The 20,301-nt window shown below is 48.8% G+C and overlaps 4 protein-coding genes across 4 annotated transcripts, besides 4 other annotated features; 2 read left to right on the forward strand and 2 right to left on the reverse strand.

Moving 5' to 3' along the window:
* Window positions 1–24: 24 nt before the first annotated feature.
* On the reverse strand, window positions 25–3,360 carry ACLA_029980 (putative Ras guanyl-nucleotide exchange factor RasGEF; the record flags this gene model as incomplete). The annotated part of the gene is made up of 6 exons (XM_001269690.1): window positions 25–108; window positions 169–597; window positions 655–2,183; window positions 2,547–2,732; window positions 2,849–3,173; window positions 3,253–3,360. 6 exons carry the CDS (start codon window positions 3,358–3,360, stop codon window positions 25–27), a joined length of 2,661 nt encoding a protein of 886 aa, XP_001269691.1.
* A 2,559-nt stretch (window positions 3,361–5,919) lies between these two features.
* ACLA_029990 (zinc finger HIT domain-containing protein) lies at window positions 5,920–6,570 on the reverse strand (the record flags this gene model as incomplete). The annotated part of the gene is made up of 2 exons (XM_001269691.1): window positions 5,920–6,424; window positions 6,500–6,570. The coding sequence occupies 2 exons, from the start codon at window positions 6,568–6,570 to the stop codon at window positions 5,920–5,922; spliced, it is 576 nt and encodes a 191-aa protein (XP_001269692.1).
* Window positions 6,571–9,112: 2,542 nt separating this feature from the next.
* Window positions 9,113–10,211, forward strand: ACLA_030000 (NifU family protein; the record flags this gene model as incomplete). Its single annotated transcript, XM_001269692.1, has 3 exons — window positions 9,113–9,382; window positions 9,445–9,981; window positions 10,056–10,211. 3 exons carry the CDS (start codon window positions 9,113–9,115, stop codon window positions 10,209–10,211), a joined length of 963 nt encoding a protein of 320 aa, XP_001269693.1.
* A 1,533-nt stretch (window positions 10,212–11,744) lies between these two features.
* Window positions 11,745–11,767: a microsatellite.
* Window positions 11,768–13,155: 1,388 nt separating this feature from the next.
* Window positions 13,156–13,180: a microsatellite.
* Window positions 13,181–14,167: 987 nt separating this feature from the next.
* Window positions 14,168–14,208: a microsatellite.
* Window positions 14,170–14,207: a microsatellite.
* Window positions 14,209–16,619: 2,411 nt separating the features above from the next.
* ACLA_030010 (PSP1 domain protein) lies at window positions 16,620–19,317 on the forward strand (the record flags this gene model as incomplete). Its single annotated transcript, XM_001269693.1, has 2 exons — window positions 16,620–18,754; window positions 18,810–19,317. The coding sequence occupies 2 exons, from the start codon at window positions 16,620–16,622 to the stop codon at window positions 19,315–19,317; spliced, it is 2,643 nt and encodes an 880-aa protein (XP_001269694.1).
* Between the last annotated feature and the right edge of the window lie 984 nt (window positions 19,318–20,301).

A 20,301-nucleotide genomic window follows, 5' to 3' on the forward strand; every position in this document is an offset into this window, starting at 1 on the left:
AGTCGGTTTGCAGCATGATTCTGGTCAAGACCGTAGCCAGCTGAATTTCTTTCGTCCTGTGTCAGCGCCGGTACCCGGCTCAACCTGTATACTGCGAGCATACAAGTCCTACTGGGGTCAGCAATATCCTTTTTTTTTTCTTTCTGAGAATGTGCCTGAGTAACGAACCTCTTCATCGCCAGAGAGCTTGATATCCAGAATCAACCGCTGCACATCCTCATACTGGTGCATATGTGCGTAAGGAATCTTTTGGCTGCGCTGAATGCCCAAAATCACTTCGCCCATAACCTCGAATTTCTTCCAATTGATCCGCGACCGATTGTCCCCGATGAAAGTCTTGTTTCCTTCTTCGGCTGACACCAGATCACGGCGATGAAGGGGGAGGAAGGGGATGCGTTCTGAGAAAGAATTGTCCCAGGCTAAGCGATATGCGAAGTGGCTCTTCTGTGTACTCATCAGGATGACAAGTCTCATGAATTCCTTTTGGGTCTGCACCGGGACCAGCTCTCGGGTTTGGGCAAGGCGATGCACCGGGGTTCCATTGATGCCAGCAATTAGAGCACCAAGTGAATTGTAGTTGTTCAACCGACGCAGTTTCTATCCAGGAGAGATTAGAATTTCTTTCCCTTCTATGTCGAGAACAATGATACTTACCTGTGCAATGTTCATAAACTTCTCCATCGCACTTGCTCGGTGCTTCGGCTTATCCCGAAACAGGATCATGCTGGCAACAAAGAAAGCGATGTGATTGAACTGCTTGATCATGCGGTTGACATGCTTCAAGCTTTGAATCTTGTCCTTGTCAGGGCCCGAGATACTGACATGCCGTACAAGATCTCGTGGCCGAAATGAATTGAACATGATCCAGTCAATGCGGGTCAACTCATGAGCGAAATCCTCATCGGGGATCTCCATAAACAAGCGCCATTGCATTTTCGTCAGCGACATGGATGGAGTCAATTCTAGATTCTGGGCCTCTCTTTGGGCCGCTTCGAGACTCAATAGAGGGTATGACTGACTCAAAATCGTGCCGGGTTTGTCCATGACTGAGGACGTCCCAGAAAGTCTGGTATTCGGTTCTGTCGATCCTTCGCTGAGATCTAGAGCGCTCATGTTGTAGATAGGATCCTCCTCTTCCTCCTGCTCCTCATTCTCGGCCTGCTCCTCATGAGAGATAGGTCCTCCTAGGTACATGGACGGTGAGCTCCGGCCGGAGTTGACGTAAAAGATATCTTGATCATCGAACTCCTCCACGTCGCCATCCCGGAACGGCCATCCGACGTCATCGTCTTCCACGTTCATTTCCAGATATGATCCGATTTCTTTCGCAGCGAACATGTAGAAGTGACTCTTCTCCAACGTCGACACAAAATCCATGATTCGCTTTCGAGTCTTCGGATAATCCACGTCGCCGGGGTACTCCGACACCCATTGTGCCATCACGTTAAGCAATCTCAGTTGATCGGCAATGCGTGTCAGTTGGTCGCTAATGTTTTTCTCGTTGCGTTCAAAGCGATTGATCAGCGCATTGAGCAGACTGGCAGGCGCTGCGAACTTGCGGTACAGGCACAAGAAGATCGACGAGAACTTCGAATCTTGCTTGGACATTGGCTGTGCAATAAGTCGATCAACCAGCTCATCAAACGTATAACCTGTGTCACTGAAAGTTCCGTCGCTTGTTGACTTGGCTTTGCTGCTGCCACCAGGACTCGACGGCGCGCTCCGTGCGCCCTCCGCATCATCTTCCATATCCAAAAAGCTGTTGAACGCGTCCGAACCGCCACTATTCCGCCAGGCGGAATGCAACCGTTGCTGTCGATTGCGATTTTTGGCCGGGGAGGATTCACCGGAAGCTGACGGCCTACGGGACTTCAACGCAGCTCCGGAGGGAGGTGTATGCGGTCGCACCGGAAACGAGTTGCTCCGGGCATATCTCAAATTGTGCGGATTGGAAGCCAGATTTGGAGAGTTGTTCTGGTCGGTGGGATAACGGTCGTCACCGTACCCATCGACTCCTGATTCGAACGTGCCCGTGGAGGATGAGCCGCCCGCAGCTCCGTTGAAAGCGGCTTTTGGTACTTCGGAGTTGGCACGAGTATGATGGCGGTCTTGTGAGCGAGGTCTATTGTGAAGATCGCTAAAAGTGCCCTGATCAAGCTGGTCGTTCAGCAGGTCGATAGAATCTGGGGGGAAGAGATGATTAGCACTTGTGTGTGATCTAACCCAGCAACAGCCACAACAAAAATTTACGTGGCCCAACAATGCTCCTGCTGCTTCCGACCTGCAATCAGCGGTCGGTCTCTGTTGGAAAATACCAGCAAGAAAAGAGTGCTGAACGCTAATTCAGGCCGTGCCGCGAATTAGCGCGGTTGCTGTCGCGCCAAAAAGGGGCTAGTTTGTTTGGTTGTCCCAAACTTTGTTGCAAAGGACCAAAAGCGGCTCCAATCAACGAGCGAGGATGATAAAGATATAGGGGAAGTGGCTTCTCTTGCCATGAACTGGAACAGAATGGCTCTAATAGTCATCCAGATATAGAAGGTACTTACCGCATTTTTGGCTGATGACGGATCGCAAAACCAGTGCCATGCACATCTTCTGTGATTTCGGAGACTCGGGAGATGGCCGATGAATTTCGTAGTTACCAAGAGTAGGCTGGGGAGGTCCATTTTGGCTGTGGACATCGCATTTGCTTGCGATCAGAACAAACGGCAAGGATGACTTGGTAAATGAGTCTAAACACCCAGGGTGTTAGCATGCTGGGTTCCACAGAGTGTTTGAAATATATGAAAAAAAAAAATGAAAAAAAAAAAAGATTTTCAAGGAATAAAAGATATAACATCGAACATACCGAGTAAGCCCGTCAATCCAGAGAACGCTGCAGGCTGAGTGACATCGTGAAGGACCAGCGCCCCGTCAATTGTGTGGGAACTAGAATCGGAGCCTAAACGAGGCCACTGCAGCTCTCCACGAGTTCCAATCATTATATCCTTGCTGCATATCTCGACCAAGCGAACGATGTATACGGTGCCATCCAAGGACATTTTCTTGGTTGTTGATCGTGAGGACAACGGAGTCTTCAAATCTAGGGCACTCTGGATAAAGGTAGATTTGCCTGCCTTTTCCTGACCGATGACTGCGATGGTCACATGCGGAAATTTAAGTTTGTGCGAGACCTAACAAAGAATTGGGAAGTTAGCCTTCTGACACGACCTGCGTTGGAATTCTTGGACATCGCATGCAGCTAAAACACACCTCTTCAACATCGCGAGCTGATGATATCCCGTTATCACTCTTCGACGCTAGATGCTCGTCTTCTTCTAGGAGGGACTTGGTCGCTTGATTCCTTGGTGCTGTGGCCATCTTGGAAGAATCGACTTTGTGGAGTCCCCCAGAAGGGGCGGATGTTGTTCGTCCTGGGAGACGCGGCCTTTGCGGAAAAGGAACAAATTGCGCTCTGTCAAGAAACGACCGCTCTCTCTGCGTTTGCTGGAAGGTCATCCTAAACTTGTTCTGGCGCAAATGATTGCACGATTGCGGTCGATAGGAAAGTCCAACACAGCTATCGAAGTGCGACAGCGCAGGGTCAGATATAGTTTAGGCAAGTGACTGGTATATGCACGACAGCTCATCCATTGCCGCTTGAAACCGCAGCTCAGTAGTGATTCAGAGACATCGAAGGCTTTTGACTGGTTCTGAGTCACGCCTGGTGTGTGATCTCTTTCGACTTCTTTCAGCTCAAAGCACGATCTTGGTAACAAAGACAGGAAGATTAGCCAAGAACGGTCACTGGCTGAAGGTGTTTTTAAATGAGGCTTACTGGGGAACTCTCTCTGACCCCAAGAAAGGCCAGATTGGATTTATTCGACTCGTCCTTGCAGATCCCACAGGCGGGTTCGCACTTCCGTGAAGGCGGAAAGAAGTCTGGCACAAAGAAGAACTTGAGCAGTCTCGGAAGGCTCAGATGGACGTCAAACACGCAACATATCAGAATAAAAACAGCAATGAGTATCAATAGGATCGTAGAAAAGTAATGCTGTATCGCTTGGTGCCAAATCAAATCAAATCAGCGTGAATCATGACCAGGACTCAACGGAATCTTCTGTGTGTGATCGCGGCCGAGAAAGAAGGCGGCGGGATCCTCTCTTTAGTAAGAAAGCCTCCACTGTATGCATCCAGCTCCAATAATAATAGCACCGACTGTCGATAGGATCAGTAACGCACTTTGATGCTATCAACAGAAAGCAGCAGAGAGGAAGAACGGGTCAAGAGAAAAGACACGCGGGCGAAAAGAATAATCGTAAGCTGGTTCAGGGCTGACAATAAATGGAGAAAGCCGGACGAATCGGAGCCGTAACTATCTACAATAGTGGTACAGGAGAAACCAGACAGCAAAGGTGGCTTCAAGAACCTTTCCGAATCAGAAAAGGAGGACTGGAGGTTTAATTCTCTTGCTCCATGTTCTTTTTGATTCTCTCCCAGCTTTGGTTACATACTCCGTGGATGTTCTTGGGAACTGTGCGCGAAAAAAGTATTCCTCCGTACAAGAAGTATCAATCAAAATTTGATGCCCCGCGCCACTGGTTCATTATCCTAGAATGTAAGTGCATTAGTATCGTTCGCTTATACCCATCAGCTTCGCAATCACATTTTTAATCTAAATATCTACGCCGCAGCTCTCCCCGGAATATCTACTGACCAGTCTGACACTGACAGGTCGCCTAAGATGCCAGTCACTCTAACTGAGCTAAGGAAATGGAGGCGTGCCGGGCATATAGCCTCCAGCTGTCATTTGTTCCAAAGTCTGGTACTCCGTACTTTGACCCTCATGTCTCTTGTAGTCTGGAAAATATATGGAGCATCGGTTTAGACCACTAGACTAAGAAGATAGCTAGCCTTGCTGCTCCAACTCCAAGGCCCTAGATTGGACCGGTTCTGTCCACTTGCCTCCGCAGGCTTCACCATTGACAGTCGAGAGCCAGATCTTTGTTCTCTAATTTGTGCTCCTGCTCCCCTGGGCTGGTTCACTGTCCAGTAATTCCATATTTGCCAGACAGACAACAAGGGGTAGACTGAAAACCATAGGAGTGATCCCCGAACCTGGGAAACACGGGTCAGGAATGGAGAGAACCGGGACTGGGACTGGGAGTCATGGTCAGCAGAGTCTCTAACTTCTCAGCCCATCATGAGTGAAAGACGGTTTTTCTAATTCTCGTCTCATGCGGACTGCTTCGGGCTCCACTATGGCTAGGTATCTAGCCGACACCTTCTGATAGATGAGAATAATAGAGATTCACTTGATCTCGAGGGAATATTGTCGAAGTTTGGTGTTGCTATTATTTGACAAAAGTAACCAGTCACAAGGTCATTTCGAGCGCGTATGGGATTCTCGCCCACCGTATACTAGGTAGACTCTCTTTTACAAGTTACAACTGAATAACCTCTTTTTATGCAACATTTGGTCCCCCGATCACATCGATATAGTGGTCCTGGTTTCGGGCTGGTCATCTGTCCCTTACTCCCCCTTGATGACACTCTCACGTCTAAGACATGACATGATCATCGCGTCCAGCCGTTCGTTAATCCGGAGGATCGGAGCTGAGCCTCAAAATAATATCGACGTGGGGAAGCCGGGGTTCTGGTCCCGTTGAGATTCGCCTCCTTCTACTCTGTACTATTACTGTAGCCCCGCAAGTCGAATTCATGAAATACGGCTCAGTTGGGCGGACTCGAGCTAGATATGTAAGACGTTCGGTTCATATTTCCTTTAGCAAGCCCCCTAATTCATGCTCCCGATCAGTCGATCCACAAAGATCGCTATGTTTATCTGTTTTTAAGAATATGCTATCAAGCTGGTCTCGCTTCAGACGCGAAGCTGCGTGACAGCGCTCGATTTCCAGTCAAGCTGTTGCACTAATGAGCTCAAACAGACGTTTGATTCTGGTCGTCACCGTTGATCAGAGTCCTGAATTTCATAAAGTCCTCGGCATGCTTGCCGGTTTCCAGTCCTTCCTCACATCTCTCTCTCATCTTCCTGACTTTGCCCAGACCCCGGTTATATCCCTTTTCCCAGGTCCATGAACCCCTGTTCTGGTGGCCCCCTCGTCCTCCTCGTCCCCGTCGGTAGGGTCGGGATCGGCCTGCGTGCCCATGTTCTACCCACTCTTCTTCCAGTGTAGTTTTGTAGATATCCTGCAATTGATCACGAAGCTTGGGGTTTTGGGCGAGAAGATCCTTGATCTGCGGCGAAGACGCTAGGGCTTCCACGTCGAATACATCTCGTTTCGACTGGGCGTTCTCGTTCGCATCAGGCTCGTTGGTGGTATTTGACGGTGACTGATCAATATTCGCCGCGGTAGTGGTATCGGGTGCTTGAACGTTGGGCGCGCAGTAGATCTTATGGGATTGGGTGCAGGCGAGCGAGCAACTGTAGATTGCGCATGAGTCATTTTCATGGACCATCGGACACAAATTCAAAAGTCCAGGTGACGGATAAGCATACCTCATCAGCCCACAAGTGGGACATTTGTACTTGGAAGGCTCCGAGACGCAAACCTCGCAGGTCCCAGGCATTTTTCTTTTGTCAGTCTTCTCAAGACTCCGAAGCCAGATGCGCTGCGATCAGGCTCCGTCAAACATGGCTAGATAGCATCTAGCTACAGTCGAGGGACAGAAGCAAGAGAGTAGAATGCAGCCAAGTAAGAGGGCTTTGGGTAGAGATTGCTCAAATGAATCGAGTGTGTTGGAAGTTTTGTCGATGGTGCACACGGTGACACCGCGCAATCTCCGCAGACCAAAAAAATTGATGCCTCAGGATTCAGGAACCACCAATGTCAAATACATGGATTCAAGTGAAGCTGTCGCCCCCAATGACGACGTAGGTTTAAATTGCAATATTTTGATATCAGATGAATGTCCAATAATAAATGACGCGGATCAATTGAGTAGAGACAATATTAAGTGGTTGGCTTTGGCCTGATTCAGTCAACATATATATCAATGATGCATTCCGTAGTGGTGCATCTACTAGCATATTGATTGAGCATGAGTGGTGTCCCTTTCACATCAACTAGATGCAACACTTGCTGACGCCGAAAATTGAAGGCAAGATGTGAGTACTCAATGCTCCATAAGATGTACTTAAGACTGATATCTCTCCCATGGTGCGAAACCAAGCCAGATTGCCTACGATGGGTAAAAAATGGCCATGTTTGCACTGGGTATGAAAGAAAAAGGGTCTTCATCCATAAACCTACGGATTCGATGTGCGAGAAAACAGACTAGCTCGACTATCGACTAAAAGAAAGTACTGAAGAGAAGGTCAAGCCTTAAGAGCTGGTTCGGGCTGACCGTGGTGTTTCATCTATGAATACCAATATGAACGTACCAGCCTTACAGAGTACCTATCACCTTCACATTATCTGACGCATGGACAGGGAAGAACCTGCTCTAAACACTGCTAGATGCCATTGGGAGTAGCTCACTGCTGGATAAAGCTATTGCCTCTCTTTCCTCGGCCTTTCTTTCAAAACAGAATATGGACGATCACTTGCTGCATTACGATACCGCTCTATACGGCAATGCTATGCGACAAACTTCATGAGAAAATCACATTGGGAAATAAATATGGCAAGGATCTTCTCTATACAACTGTTCTCGTTTTAATATACGAAGCGAGTTTGCTGATGGTTGTGTTTCTGTGGTATGATCAGATCTGATGACACACATTCAATTGCTCGCTACCTGAGTCTATGGCATGTATCGCACATGTGCAAGGAAGCAATGCAACAAGAAACCAGTGCGTCGTCCGAAAAGAAGAGACTGACATGGAAAAATGAGTTCATTGCCAACTTCAATTCATCAAAGTCAGTACCTCAGCCTCAACAGTCTGGGCTAGGAGAGCCCTCACAAGGTGCTGACGCCTACTATTGCACCTGTGTGATGCGACTGGCAAGCGTGAATCAGCAAAGTTCTACCAGTCTGAGCTATGGTACGATGATTCATCGCACGCCACAACAATACAAGAACCCTTTGATCAGATTATTCATCTGATAGCGGTGCTCCGCTCTACTAGAAAAAGTTGATCATTTCATGCAGCATGAACGATCAACCATAGGAGAAGACCAGCAGTCCGGGCAAAAACTGCTCGATGCCTGCTTGTCCTCAGAGGCAAAGCTCCATCGATATTATATGGCGACGCAGGACAAGCTCAAAATGCCTTCAGTCCTTGACTCACACAACCTCCCTGGAGATGCGATGAATGGTGCTGCAGTCAAAGATCCTTTCTTTAATGTACTGCAATTCCTGTACCTGACATGTGCAGAATCTCATCTGATCTATTGGGCAACATTGGTTCTTCTATAACCGCTAACTGACCAGCTCCTTGACGTACTCGAACCTCCAAGCGGCGAATTTGCATGGCCCAGATCGCATATGTTCAAAGATGAGCGGAAAAGCCCTGGAGTCACTCTGGGCAGCCAGCCATTGATGAGCTTCGAAGCACTTGCTGAGCACCATGCCGACGAGATCTGCCGCTCTGTGACATATTGCATCCAACCAGGCATGAAAACATTAGGTCTAGTTGCTATTGGCTCCTCTCAGTCTGAGCACTCAGCTCTACATTGTCCACGACTCTGTTGACAACTATGACTGGTGCCGAGGAGTCTGTATGCGCTTGCCACGAGTTGGACTCGGCATTGCATCTCTTCTGGGAGACATGGTCTGGTCGAAGTATGAATCTGCTCATCGACGGATGTCTATATAGGCCAGTGCTGGAGGTAACTAAGTTCTAACACCAGAAAGAAGTTAAGCGAAATGTTCTGAGGTCCTTCACAGCAGACTGATCAATCAGCGTGTTCGCAATTGTTTTAAATTGGGAATGGGATATGCCGAACCCCTGTGGTCTGATTGGGTAGTTTGTGTATATTCAATTTGTCATCAAGCGGGATTTTGTCACAATTCCCGAAGTCATGTGACCATTGATTGCGTCAGAGCTTGATCGGAATAGGACGCGGAAAAGAAGTAGACTTTCGGCCATTTTTCTCTTCCTTACTGTATTCCCTGGAAGATACATAGAAAACATAGAAATATGTCAGTCAGCTCTACATCCACGAACATGCTCAGGAGGGCTCTTCTGAGCGCCCGCTTGTCAGCGCAATCAGTTGCCGCCGTTGAGTCTTCGTCTCGGATTGTTCGACCAGCACTCGGATCTTACAAAAGTATCCATCATTCTGCTCGGCTGCCTGCCATTACGCCTTCAGAGACTCGTCACCGGCCGACTTTGCGCCCTCATCATCAGCCCGCTGCGCAAGCTCGGGTGAACGGACCGTCGCCCGTCACCAAACGAACGATCTTCATCCAAACGGAAAACACGCCCAACCCTGATGTACGATTCAGACCGTATCTAGCAGAACTAGGAGATTTTGCTAACGCTTGATGGCTCTACAGGCATTGAAGTTCATCCCAAACCACCGCGTGCTACCCGAAGAGTTCCCCACGTCTTTCCTCGAGTATCTCTCGCCCCGGTCCACGCTCGCACCCCCTCACCCCTCGCCGCTCGCGGCGAATCTCTTCAACGTCGAGGGCGTCACATCCGTCTTCTATGGCCCGGACTTCATCACGGTGACCAAATCGAGCGATGCGAACTGGGCGCACATCAAGCCCGAGGTCTTCAGCCTGATCACCCAGGCCGTGACATCCGGCGAGACGATCGTCAACACCGTCGAGAAGTCCGGGGAGCATGCGCAGGAAGGCGGCGAGCAGGATTCGTTGAGCTTCAACGAGGAGGACGACGAGGTTATTGGCATGATCAAGGAGCTGCTTGAGACGCGAATCCGGCCCGCGATCCAGGAGGATGGCGGCGATATTGAGCTGCGTGGGTTTGAGAACGGGATTGTGAAGCTGAAGCTTCGTGGCGCGTGCCGGACGTGTGATTCAAGCACCGTGACGTTGAAGAATGGCATTGAGTCGATGCTGATGCATTACGTATGTTTCTGTCCTACGACGTGATGTCCGGCTTTTGCGCTAACTTCATTTTCTTTTTTTTTTTCCTGTAACAGATTGAAGAGGTCCAGGGTGTTGAGCAAGTTCTGGATGAAGAAGAGGAGATCTCTATGCACGAATTCGCCAAGTTTGAGGAGAAGCTACGTCAGCAGAAGGGACCCCAGGCGACTGCGTCGTCTGGAGGCAAAGGAACCTTGGACTCGGCGCCCTAGGTCACTGATACTTAGACGAACTGCCCTCTCTGGCTTTCTTCGATACCTTGGGTCATTCTCCTTACCGAAGTGCCTTATTTGTACAATACACAGAATATGAACGTACACCTGCCCAAATACTGAAGAAAAGTTGATGCAAGTGGCTTGAGCGTGTTCGATATTCCGTCCACTACCATTATGCAGCCGAGACGAATTCTTCAAGGTTCGAAGCTTGGGAACCCACGGATACATCTGCCATAGGTATAGAATCCAATCAAGCCAGTCTGGGGGGACTATATATGTCAATATGCGTCATTCGCCGGACACAATGTACCACTCACGAAACGTCTGCCAAAACAAAGTCACAAGATCCGGATGGAAAAACAAAAAAAAAAAAAAAGCAGAGGCAAATGACTCATATAGCATGATTGTGGTAGCATGATTGTAGTCGCAGAGAAATATCAGGTGATGTAAGTTGTGTCTGTAGCTCAGCATGGATCCTCTTCTCATTCTCCCTCGGTTCCCCTTGGTCAATCCATCTAGCTTTGGAACAACACCAAACGCAAAAACCTCGGGGGCAAATCTATGTTATGATATGATAGACATCCAGACTGCCAGCCTATCTTGCTCAATGCTCACTCACTACTGTATGTCAGATAGTTAGGTACCCGCCTCCCTTGTCCCTTCGCAATCGCCACCTGACTTCCTACATGCCTTAGTCTGATAAAAGAAAAAGGTGTGGGGTAAGCTGCGCTGCGTCCTCTGTGCTACATACATTAACCGAATATTAGAAAACATGTACCTACGCTTCCCATTCTCCTATAGACTATCTAGATAGCTATGGCTTATTCTTCCTTGGTCGACACCCAAAATCTACCTAGGCACTGGGGAAGCAGCGGGGTCGGTGCAAAAGTACCAAGCCCACTGCAGGGGGGAAGTCTACTTCAGCTTTGCAACTGTGTGGGCGAATGCGTTGAGTTTCTTGTCCTGGTTTTCTCGTAAACCTTGCGGTTATAGGAGGGTATAGACGGGGTCAAACTATAGGCTACATATGCTTAGATTGCAGCTGGAAGGGGCTGGACCATGGCTCTGGACTCGAGGTGAAGGGTGCTGTGCGTAGTGGACTGATTCCCTGTGCGATTGAATTTGATGAAGTGCTGTCAGTTGAGCGGGGTGAGGGGGGTTTGGTGAGAGAACGGGATAGGAGGGATGGGGGATGGGATGCTCGGAGTGAGAGGCAATTCGCTGGAAGAGAAGATTTAAAGTACTCCGTACATTGATTAGATTGAGCCGGGTCAGAGAGCCGGTCTTGCTCGACTCGGATATCAACTCTATAGGCGTGTCTGGATGGGCGATAACTTCTTCATTTTGGTTGTTTTGGGTCGTTATGTTCTATTTAAGGTTTCTTTATCTTGTCCTGGAGCGTCTTTTTTTGTCGCGGTAGAAGGATGATTAAGCGCTTCATCGCAATATCTTTTCTTACCCAGAGGTATTTTGGTTGAAGAATTGGTTTACGGGCGACAGACGATGTCAGGCGACACCTCCGGAGCACAGGAGCAGAGCAGAGCAGAGTAGAGTTAGAAACCACAAATGCAACATCCAAAATTGACCCGTGGAACATCATGTCCAAGCTCCAGCAGCTGGTGTCATTCGCCCTCGCAGACGAGGAACCGGAGAGGGGCACTCAACTAGCCTCAAACCATGGATAGCCTGGATCTGATGCTCTTTTTCATCGAATCATGGGCGTCAACTTTAGCGTCGATGATTCTTACATTTGTAGGCATATCTACCGTCACCAAGTTGAGGATACGATATGACAGCTGTCAGGAGATAAGTCTGGGAAAAAGAGAAGAATTTGGCCATTGCAAGGATTCAGCAATATCCAATGAATACTTAGACGATAAGCACCGTTTGGTCAAGAGCGTGGAGAATTGGTCGACTCCGGTGGTGGGCTGGACGATGGAATCCGGACGGATCCAGCATGCGGCAAGCTCTCTCTCCGCAATGCCAGGCCGGCCGATCCTGATTCCTGCATAGCGCATAACCCAGAGAGCAGTGGGACACAAATCATGATAACCATCGCGATCGGATCGGTTGCTCCCCCACAATCAGGATTCAGGAAAAATTACGTGCATTGCGATGATATGGAAAGAACGACCTACTGTAGTAGTGGGTTATAAATACGAGACAGGGTGTCGAAGAAATAGTAGTAGGAATATCAGCATGATTCTTGACAGTGTTAGTATTTAGCTAACTATCCTGTGCGTCGTCCATTGTGCCTGGGCACTGCGCATTTGTTTGCTACTGACTAGTCATAATGCTCCTCGGAGGGTCCGAGTGTAACCTCAGTAAACGTCGTGATCGAATGACGTTGACGAGTATGAAGAAAAAAAAGATGGATGTTCTGCAACCTTACTCCGTAGAACCGACGATACTTGTTAAGCTGTTTCTGAATAATGCACGCGGTGAGTATCTACGTATAGATACCCCATACCAATCTCTGGTACCTACCTTAAGTGCTGGAGTCTTAACGTGATCCTTCATCGACAATTTTGATACTGGGCTCAATGCCATTGGTCGGCTTGGATATTACTGGGCTGTCCGAAAAGGTAACCGAGCATACTCGCAGCATAAAATAGTCTGACACTGACAGCCTCTCCGCATTCTTCGAAATTAGCGCAATATGCACGCCCTCCACCATACAAGACTGAGATATATCCAACTACTACATGGATTGAGAAGGATTCACACAATGCTCCGTAGATAGATGTAATCTAGAATCTTTCGCTTTGACTGTTAAGGACCCGGAGCATCGTCTTCAAGTGAGTATCGCGAGTCAAGTCATCCCACCCCACTTTCCAGAATCCCCTCTTGACTGGTTATAGTTATGAGGGACCCCGATCCTAAATTTCCTAAATCCAAACTCTCAGCGTCACTGAGACTTGCTTGTCTGCTCCAGAGAGTGTTTTTTTTTTTTTCTCTTTTTTTTTAGTATTCAAAGAACAGACCGAGCCGAGAGGCGATTGGTGTCTTCTTAGTCCTTTTCCTCCCTTGTGCCCACTGCCCAGTCAAAACCCCAGACGATCTTCAGGATGGCCTTCAATTTAAGACCCGCCAGGACCCGCTTAGGAACATGTCATTGCCCTCCAGTGGCCGACCTGTTAGATACTGTCATAGGTGCTACTAGCCTACTACCTTACTAGCCTACAGGGCCTAATAGTAGTTTAGTACCGAGTAGATAGTACGGAGTAGTAAGTGCTAACTGCTAAGTAGTACGACCAGCGAAAAGAGGTAAATATCATGATCCTACCAGATGCAAGAGATTTTTATTAATATTAACAATATTATTGCATTGATGGGAAAAAGCATGTCAGGTCAGCTTGTTGTAACCTTACATGAATCTATTTCCAGCTCCACTGAAGTACTCCGTACTGTATGGAAGTCAGGTACCTAGGTACTACCCAAGTGACTCCCCCAGCTCGGAAGTTGCCTCCATCTGGCGAGGACCACGAACACTAGGATTTGATCCTAAGGTACAGAAGTCTAGAAAGATGGTCAATCAAGATAGAAACTAGCTGATTATTATCCAACAGAAAGTAACTGACTGCATTGCATTGCCATCCACATCGGATCATACCTACCGGACTAGCTTCACCAAGATCCATCTTGCGCCACTTCTGCTTGGTGCCCCGACCCGTGGCTCCATCATCATAATAATATTGTCTCCTATTGCTCTTTGCCTTTAAAATCGTAGGACCCTCAAGTGGCCTGAGGTTCGTTATTTAATTAAGCTGGGTAATTATCACTCCTAACATTGGAGGGGTTTTCTTAGTAGACCTGACTCTTACTACTTACTTGCTCCTCTTAGCTTCGACTTTCTTTCTGGTCCTTCAGTTGGTGACGGGGGTGTGCTACAACCCAATCTACCTTACTCCTCTTTTTTCTTCGGTGGTAGGTAATATCCTCCTTCTCCCCTGCTCTCTCTCCCTCTCTCCCTCTCTCCCTCTCTCCCTCTCTCAGCTCTCATTTCTTTCATCATCATCGTCTTCTTCCTCATCTTCTCCTTTCCCCCTCCTCTAGACCACTGTTGATCTGCTTCCTTTATATCCTCCCCATCTTTCACCAGAACCTTCCCCCCTCTGAATATCTCCCTACTTGATATAGCACTCAACGTTATCCTCTCCGTTCTTCATCTATTGCATTTTCGATTTGGAGATTTCTCGGACAAGCATTGCTGCAAATCAACTCGCCTTTCCGCAGTCACTCACAGTCGTCTGTATCCAGGCTCCCTAGCGAACTTGCGCCGCTTTTTCTCTCCGCACCAGCCGCAAATCCTCCCCGCGGCACAGAATTGAAGTCCTCTGGTACTTTTGTAACCACCTCTGACTTTCCATCTCTCGCATCTAACAGTGCTCAGCCAGAACTCATCGGCAGGCGATCGCTCTCCATCGATATCCTTTCCTCTCCTCAAAATGCGCTGCTCCTAAGCGGTCTGCCACAGTCCAGGCACTCGGTGTACTTCCAGACGTCATCCGAGGTCACGCTACCACCTTCGCACTACATCTTCAGCTTCACTCCGCACCACCTGTGACATCGACTTTGTCGCAAACAACGTTCGAGTACATTTATAGATTTCCTTTTTTCATGAACAAATACGGAGAGTTAAAAGAGAGAAAAAAAATTAATCAAAAAGAAAAACGAAAAGAAAAACGAGGAAAGGTCATCGCAGTGCGCCTCGAGAAACCAGACGAGTTATTGTCGCCATTTCACCTACTGTCCCGTCGCACAACACTTCTACCGCATAATTCTGTGCCCATTTAGACCGGAAGCCTGGCCGCTTCTCTTGTCGCCATATTCACCTTCAGTTCGATAGGGAACGATTAATTCATCATCGCGGGGATTGCTTGTTCGTTTGGGTTTGGATAGATAATAAAAGGGTTTCGTTTTTATCTCTAGACTGGTATGTGCCCGACCTAATGATGCCACGAGACAGTTGCTGACACATGAGGGACACACCAGCAGACGCGATCACGAAATTCATCTGCTTTTTGTACTCGCTGAGGAGTGCCAGTGATACCCACGCTCATAAAGGGTTTTGCATTGAAACCGAAATTGTGTTCTGCTGCTGTTTTATGGTAAGTGATAGATTTCGCTCTGCGCTTTACCCCGGTTTCCGCCCCCGCAAACCCCACAGATTGTTCCACCATACTTTTATGCTGCATGTCGCCTTGGTGTAGCCCCTACTGTGCTGCTTGTGTTTCTTCTCTGCAAGGTGCGAAATGCTCGATTGGGCAATACCCGAATTCAATATCGCATTTGAGGGGTTGGTTCCTCCGAGTTAAGGCCAAGGGCGCAAGGAGTGGCACTCTCCACTGTCCTATCCTCTTTCTGGAGACCCTTCTTTTCATATGCTGTCGATATACCTGGGTCGCCAGTCAATGGGGCGAGCTTGCCAGATGTCGCCACGCACTGAGAATCAATCCTATTGGCCACATCTACACAGTATGGTCTGCAGAATGCCTTTCGAGGCGCTAGCTTTGAGGTATTTCGGCTATACTGGTTCCTACTGCCCATGGTATCGCCACCGCAAGCTGTACTTCATGCTCCTTCAGTTAGAAGTATATTGTCGACTTTGTTCCGCATTCGATACTATCTTCCCTTCCACTTTCGTCACCCTCATTGCCTGCTATCTCTAGTTCATCATATTTCTGATGCAATGTCTGAATACCATCCTTGCAAACGGGACTAACTTATCATGCAAGCTCATAATCTCCCACGGTCCCCTACCTTCGTTCACAGGACCAGAGCTCTGTCGGTCCATCTGTTAAAATCTATAGAATCCACGTCCTCATCTGCCTATTCCAACCCCGTTCATTTTCAGAAAAGTGACCTTGCAACCGGTGAGGTCATTCAGGTTCAACTTGCATCTAGTGAATACTTTGTACTGCTTTGTCTCGGCGTCGCCCACAAGAGGGGTTAAGATAAATCTCTACTTCTTTATCCTCTCTTCCTCTCTTTCTACTCCCCTTAACACTCTCATCCAAAAACAGTCATCACTTAACAAAGGTAGGCAAAGACTTTTTCATCTGTGCGCACTTAGTGGCCTTCAGCTGTGCTGTTCACAATGCAGTCTTAAACAGCTTTTCTTGCCGAGTCCCTTCATTTTGTACTGGGCTCATTTGTTTATTTCTGGTGTTTATCCTTCTGGGGGCTTGTGTTTGGCTGTCAAAGCACTGAGTATCCTGTCAAGCTTCCTAAATCCTCCCGTTGGGTTGTATCATTTCTCACAACCATCACAGCTTTTGCTTGACCTAGTACTGATTTGCTTGTGGTTAGTCTTCTCCAGCCTTTGTCAGAACCGAAACCTGCTACCAACCGAATCTTTCACCCTTTTGGTGTTGCGTGTTGCTTTCGAGCTCATAAGACACCATGGCTGCACCACCTGAGAAACCGACGCAGGGCCCAAAACCTGCCATCCCAGCACCTGTCGCCAGTACTGCCTCTGTCAGGCTCGAAAAATCCCACCCGGGAGTTCGCCGCTCGACGCCTGATTCGGAGGCTCTAGCGTCTTCAGATGACGATGTTGAGCACTCGCATCTGCCACAGACCTCAGCGACTTTCCCCGCTGCCAAGCCTGCCAGACGTACTTCGTGGTTGAATGAGATACCGGTTAATATGCCCCGAAAGGCGTCGTTGACTACCACCGGCGCTTTACTTCCTGGCTCTGGCGCATCTAACCCAACCAGTCCCGCAGCTGATCAGTCGGGATGGCCTTCAGGCGCGAGTCCTGGTCTGAGTGCCTCCATGAGTTGGAATCATGTCGGAAACAGCTCGTTTCCGTGGGGTACTGGTATCTGGAATACTGAATCCAGGAAAGAACCTCCACCCCGTCTATCCGAGATTGTTCCATCTCCTACCATGACTGCACCTACCGCCAACAGCTACTTCGCGGAAGAGTTGATGAGTCCAACCACGCGCACGACCTCTGGAGACTCGGCCATACCATTCTCCATCCCTCTTCATCCGACGCCGAAAACATATCGTTCTCAGTCTTACTCCGTGGGTCAGCTTGATCCGGAGTATTTGGCCACGATGGCTAACAAGGCTGCTGCCCCCCATCCAAGTGGACGCGCTCGGAACGCCGGGCAGTATTCTGCGCTCCAGCATCGGTCTTCCCGCCCTAGTCTTCTAGGGGAACTCGGTCATGATCCTGCCACTCTCGGTCGTGTTCGTGAGGATGATGATGATGGCGGTAGCGCTAATAGTTCTGACGGTAGCCTCAACGCCTATTCCGTGAATCAGGCCCGTACTATTGAACAGCTTGCTCGGGAGAATGCACTTTTACGTCAGGCTGCTGGGCAGCAGATCGATAATCGACTGAGGGACCGTGCCATGTCTTCTGCGTCCACTGCCAGTGGGTATGCAATTGGTAGCAACCTGCGCAATTTGCACCGTATTCATGGAACCGTTCCCGAAGAAACGGATCTTGCCGTGGAGGATCTTGATGAGCTGGGTGATATACCCGGTTACACAAAGATCCATAGCAATCAGCGCAGAAGATTTTCTGAACATTCAGCAAACCTCGAGAAGCAACTCTCCAATATCGGCTCGCTTGAGAACCGTGCTCTGGACAATGCTCGAAAGGCTCACTGGCAGACGACTCTTGGATTTGGCAGCCTCGCCGATATTCCTCAAAGCAGGCGTCATTCTTTTGCCGACATTCCCATCCGCCACGGTTCAATTTCTGGCGATCCTCAGGCAGCTGCCGGCGCCAGGGCTGGAATGGGAGATAGGGAAGATCATTACGCGAGCGTTGGTGATGTACCCCTTCCAAGTGCCCAGAGCCAGAATCGTGAGTATCACCGTTTGCACATGGCCCCTCGTCCCGAGGAACATGAAATGGAAATGGAATATTTACGTGCTCGTCAATTCGCAGAATCGTACTTTGCTCGTGATCACGCTCTGCGCGCTGCCGATGGACCCTCCGCTACTTCGCTTCAACAGCCTTATTCCATGCCTGGCAATTACGGTCGCCACCAGCCTGGTCTTGCACATAATCATGTCAACCAGACTCTGTACATCGTGACATTCAAGTGCCACCGCGCCGATGTCTTCTACATTCAAGAAGACACCGGCTTGCAGGTGAAGCCCGGAGATCTTGTCATTGTCGAGGCTGACCGTGGCACGGATCTCGGAACTATTCAGCATGCCAACGTGTCGTTGCAAAGAGCTCGCGAATTGAAACAGCAATATGCCGAAGAGCATTATAAGTGGCTCATGATGTTCTCGCGGCAGGGTCAGAATGGACCAGCGAATGTGTCTGCAAGTGGTCCAGCCCTGAGTGGTAGAAGCGCTATTGGTGGCATGGGTCCTCATGGCCCCCATGGTGTGCAGGACCTTGCTGGAGACATCAAGCCGAAACTCATCAAACGACTTGCTCAGAATCATGAGATCCTGACTTTGCGCGACAAAGAGGGTAACGAGGCGAAAGCCAAACGAGTGTGCCAGCAGAAGGTTGCAGAGCACAGACTAAACATGGAAATTCTCGATGCTGAGTTCCAGATGTAAGATTGATCTTCTCTTTATCAAATCAATATCCTTTGCTAACTATCGATCCAGGGATTGGAAGAAGCTCACCTTCTACTACTTTGCGGACTCGTACATCAATTTCAATTGTCTTGTGACTGATCTCTTCAAAATTTACAAGACCAGAATCTGGATGTCAGCCATTAACCCGGCATCATTTGTCACCCCGCCAACTGCCGGTCTGCCTGCCCCAGGTGGTGCCGGAACTGCGGAGAGCAGGGCCTATGGCGCTGGCCGCGAAGGCATGGACGTCAGTAGAGATACGATGGGTAGTCAGGCCAGGCTCTTGCGTGGCAATTACAACGACTCCAACCAGTCCCTTGGTCAGGGGCCTCGCCAGCTTGAATCCAACGTTGGCGAGCTTGCACCTAATGCCGACCCGTTCTCCCCATACCAACCTAACACATATGGCGGTGCCATGGAGACTGGTTACGTTGACTATGCCGCGCACAGTCCCGGCGCAGGCGGCGGTCCATCTCGCATGCACCAAGCCCCAAATGATTGGGCTGCCCGATTCCAGGGACTGTCTCTTGGTTCCTAAGAAGAGGGCAATGGTTTTGATCTAGAGGACCTTTGTCGTCTCCCCCTTCTCTCGCAATTGACACGGTTGAATCAGTGGATCGAGTCACTCAACTGTGCGCTGTGTATCTTCTTTCTTTTTGATGCTTTTCGTTTTTGTGTCGAGCCTCCAAACTATCTCCAAGCTCGCCGTGTATCCAGTACTTCTCATTTCTCTAGTCACTCCTTCTCCGTTTTGCCCGCATGCTTTCTTGTGATTGTTCTCAAGACATTAGAAAATTGTGCGGTGGATCTACAGGAAGACTTGAGATCTGTCGCGCTGCTGATACCTAATAGATCTCGAACTTACGAATTGATGGCGTTTCTTTGATTAATTTCCGGGTGATTCTTCACAGACTGCAAAGGCAACTGTGTCTTCTCTGTATTTCCACTGAGCTTCGAAATGTGGTTTTCTGTCTCCTGTCGGTTTCTTTGGTATCCTGCATACTGCTTGACAACTGTGGGCTAGGGATGGCTTCAACATTTGACTTCGGTTTTAACGAGAGTGTAGAAACTTGAAGATAATCTGAATTTTGCAAATAGCTAATTATGAGAGGAACTTGACATTAGATGAAACATAAGAACTTTTCCACCCCTCGTAGAGAGAGTAGGTAGTTGATATCTAGTTGATCCCATCTACAGATACCAAATAGTACACAGTAGAATGAGAATCCTGGACCCACTGCTGCTGCTGCCTTGTAGCCTTAGGGCTAGGCGAGGCCGCGAGACTAACCTCATCATTGGCGCCAAGCCCAATCTGGAAAAGGCAAAGTCACGCTTCCGTAAGTAACACCTCAGGCACCAACAAGGGCTAGCGTCGAACGGTGGTTGGTGGATGCAGATGGGCTCGCCTAATTTGCTAGCGTCCCACACACAACCGGCTCGTTGAAGAGTCTCTATCTCCTTCTTTCGAACTTTTCCAGAAGTGACAACGACGACAATCGACGACCTGCCACGCCGACAAGGT

The sequence above is a fragment of the Aspergillus clavatus genome, genomic scaffold, assembly GCF_000002715.2.
Source record: "Aspergillus clavatus NRRL 1 1099423829805 genomic scaffold, whole genome shotgun sequence".
NCBI classification, from domain to species: Eukaryota; Fungi; Ascomycota; class Eurotiomycetes; order Eurotiales; family Aspergillaceae; genus Aspergillus; species Aspergillus clavatus.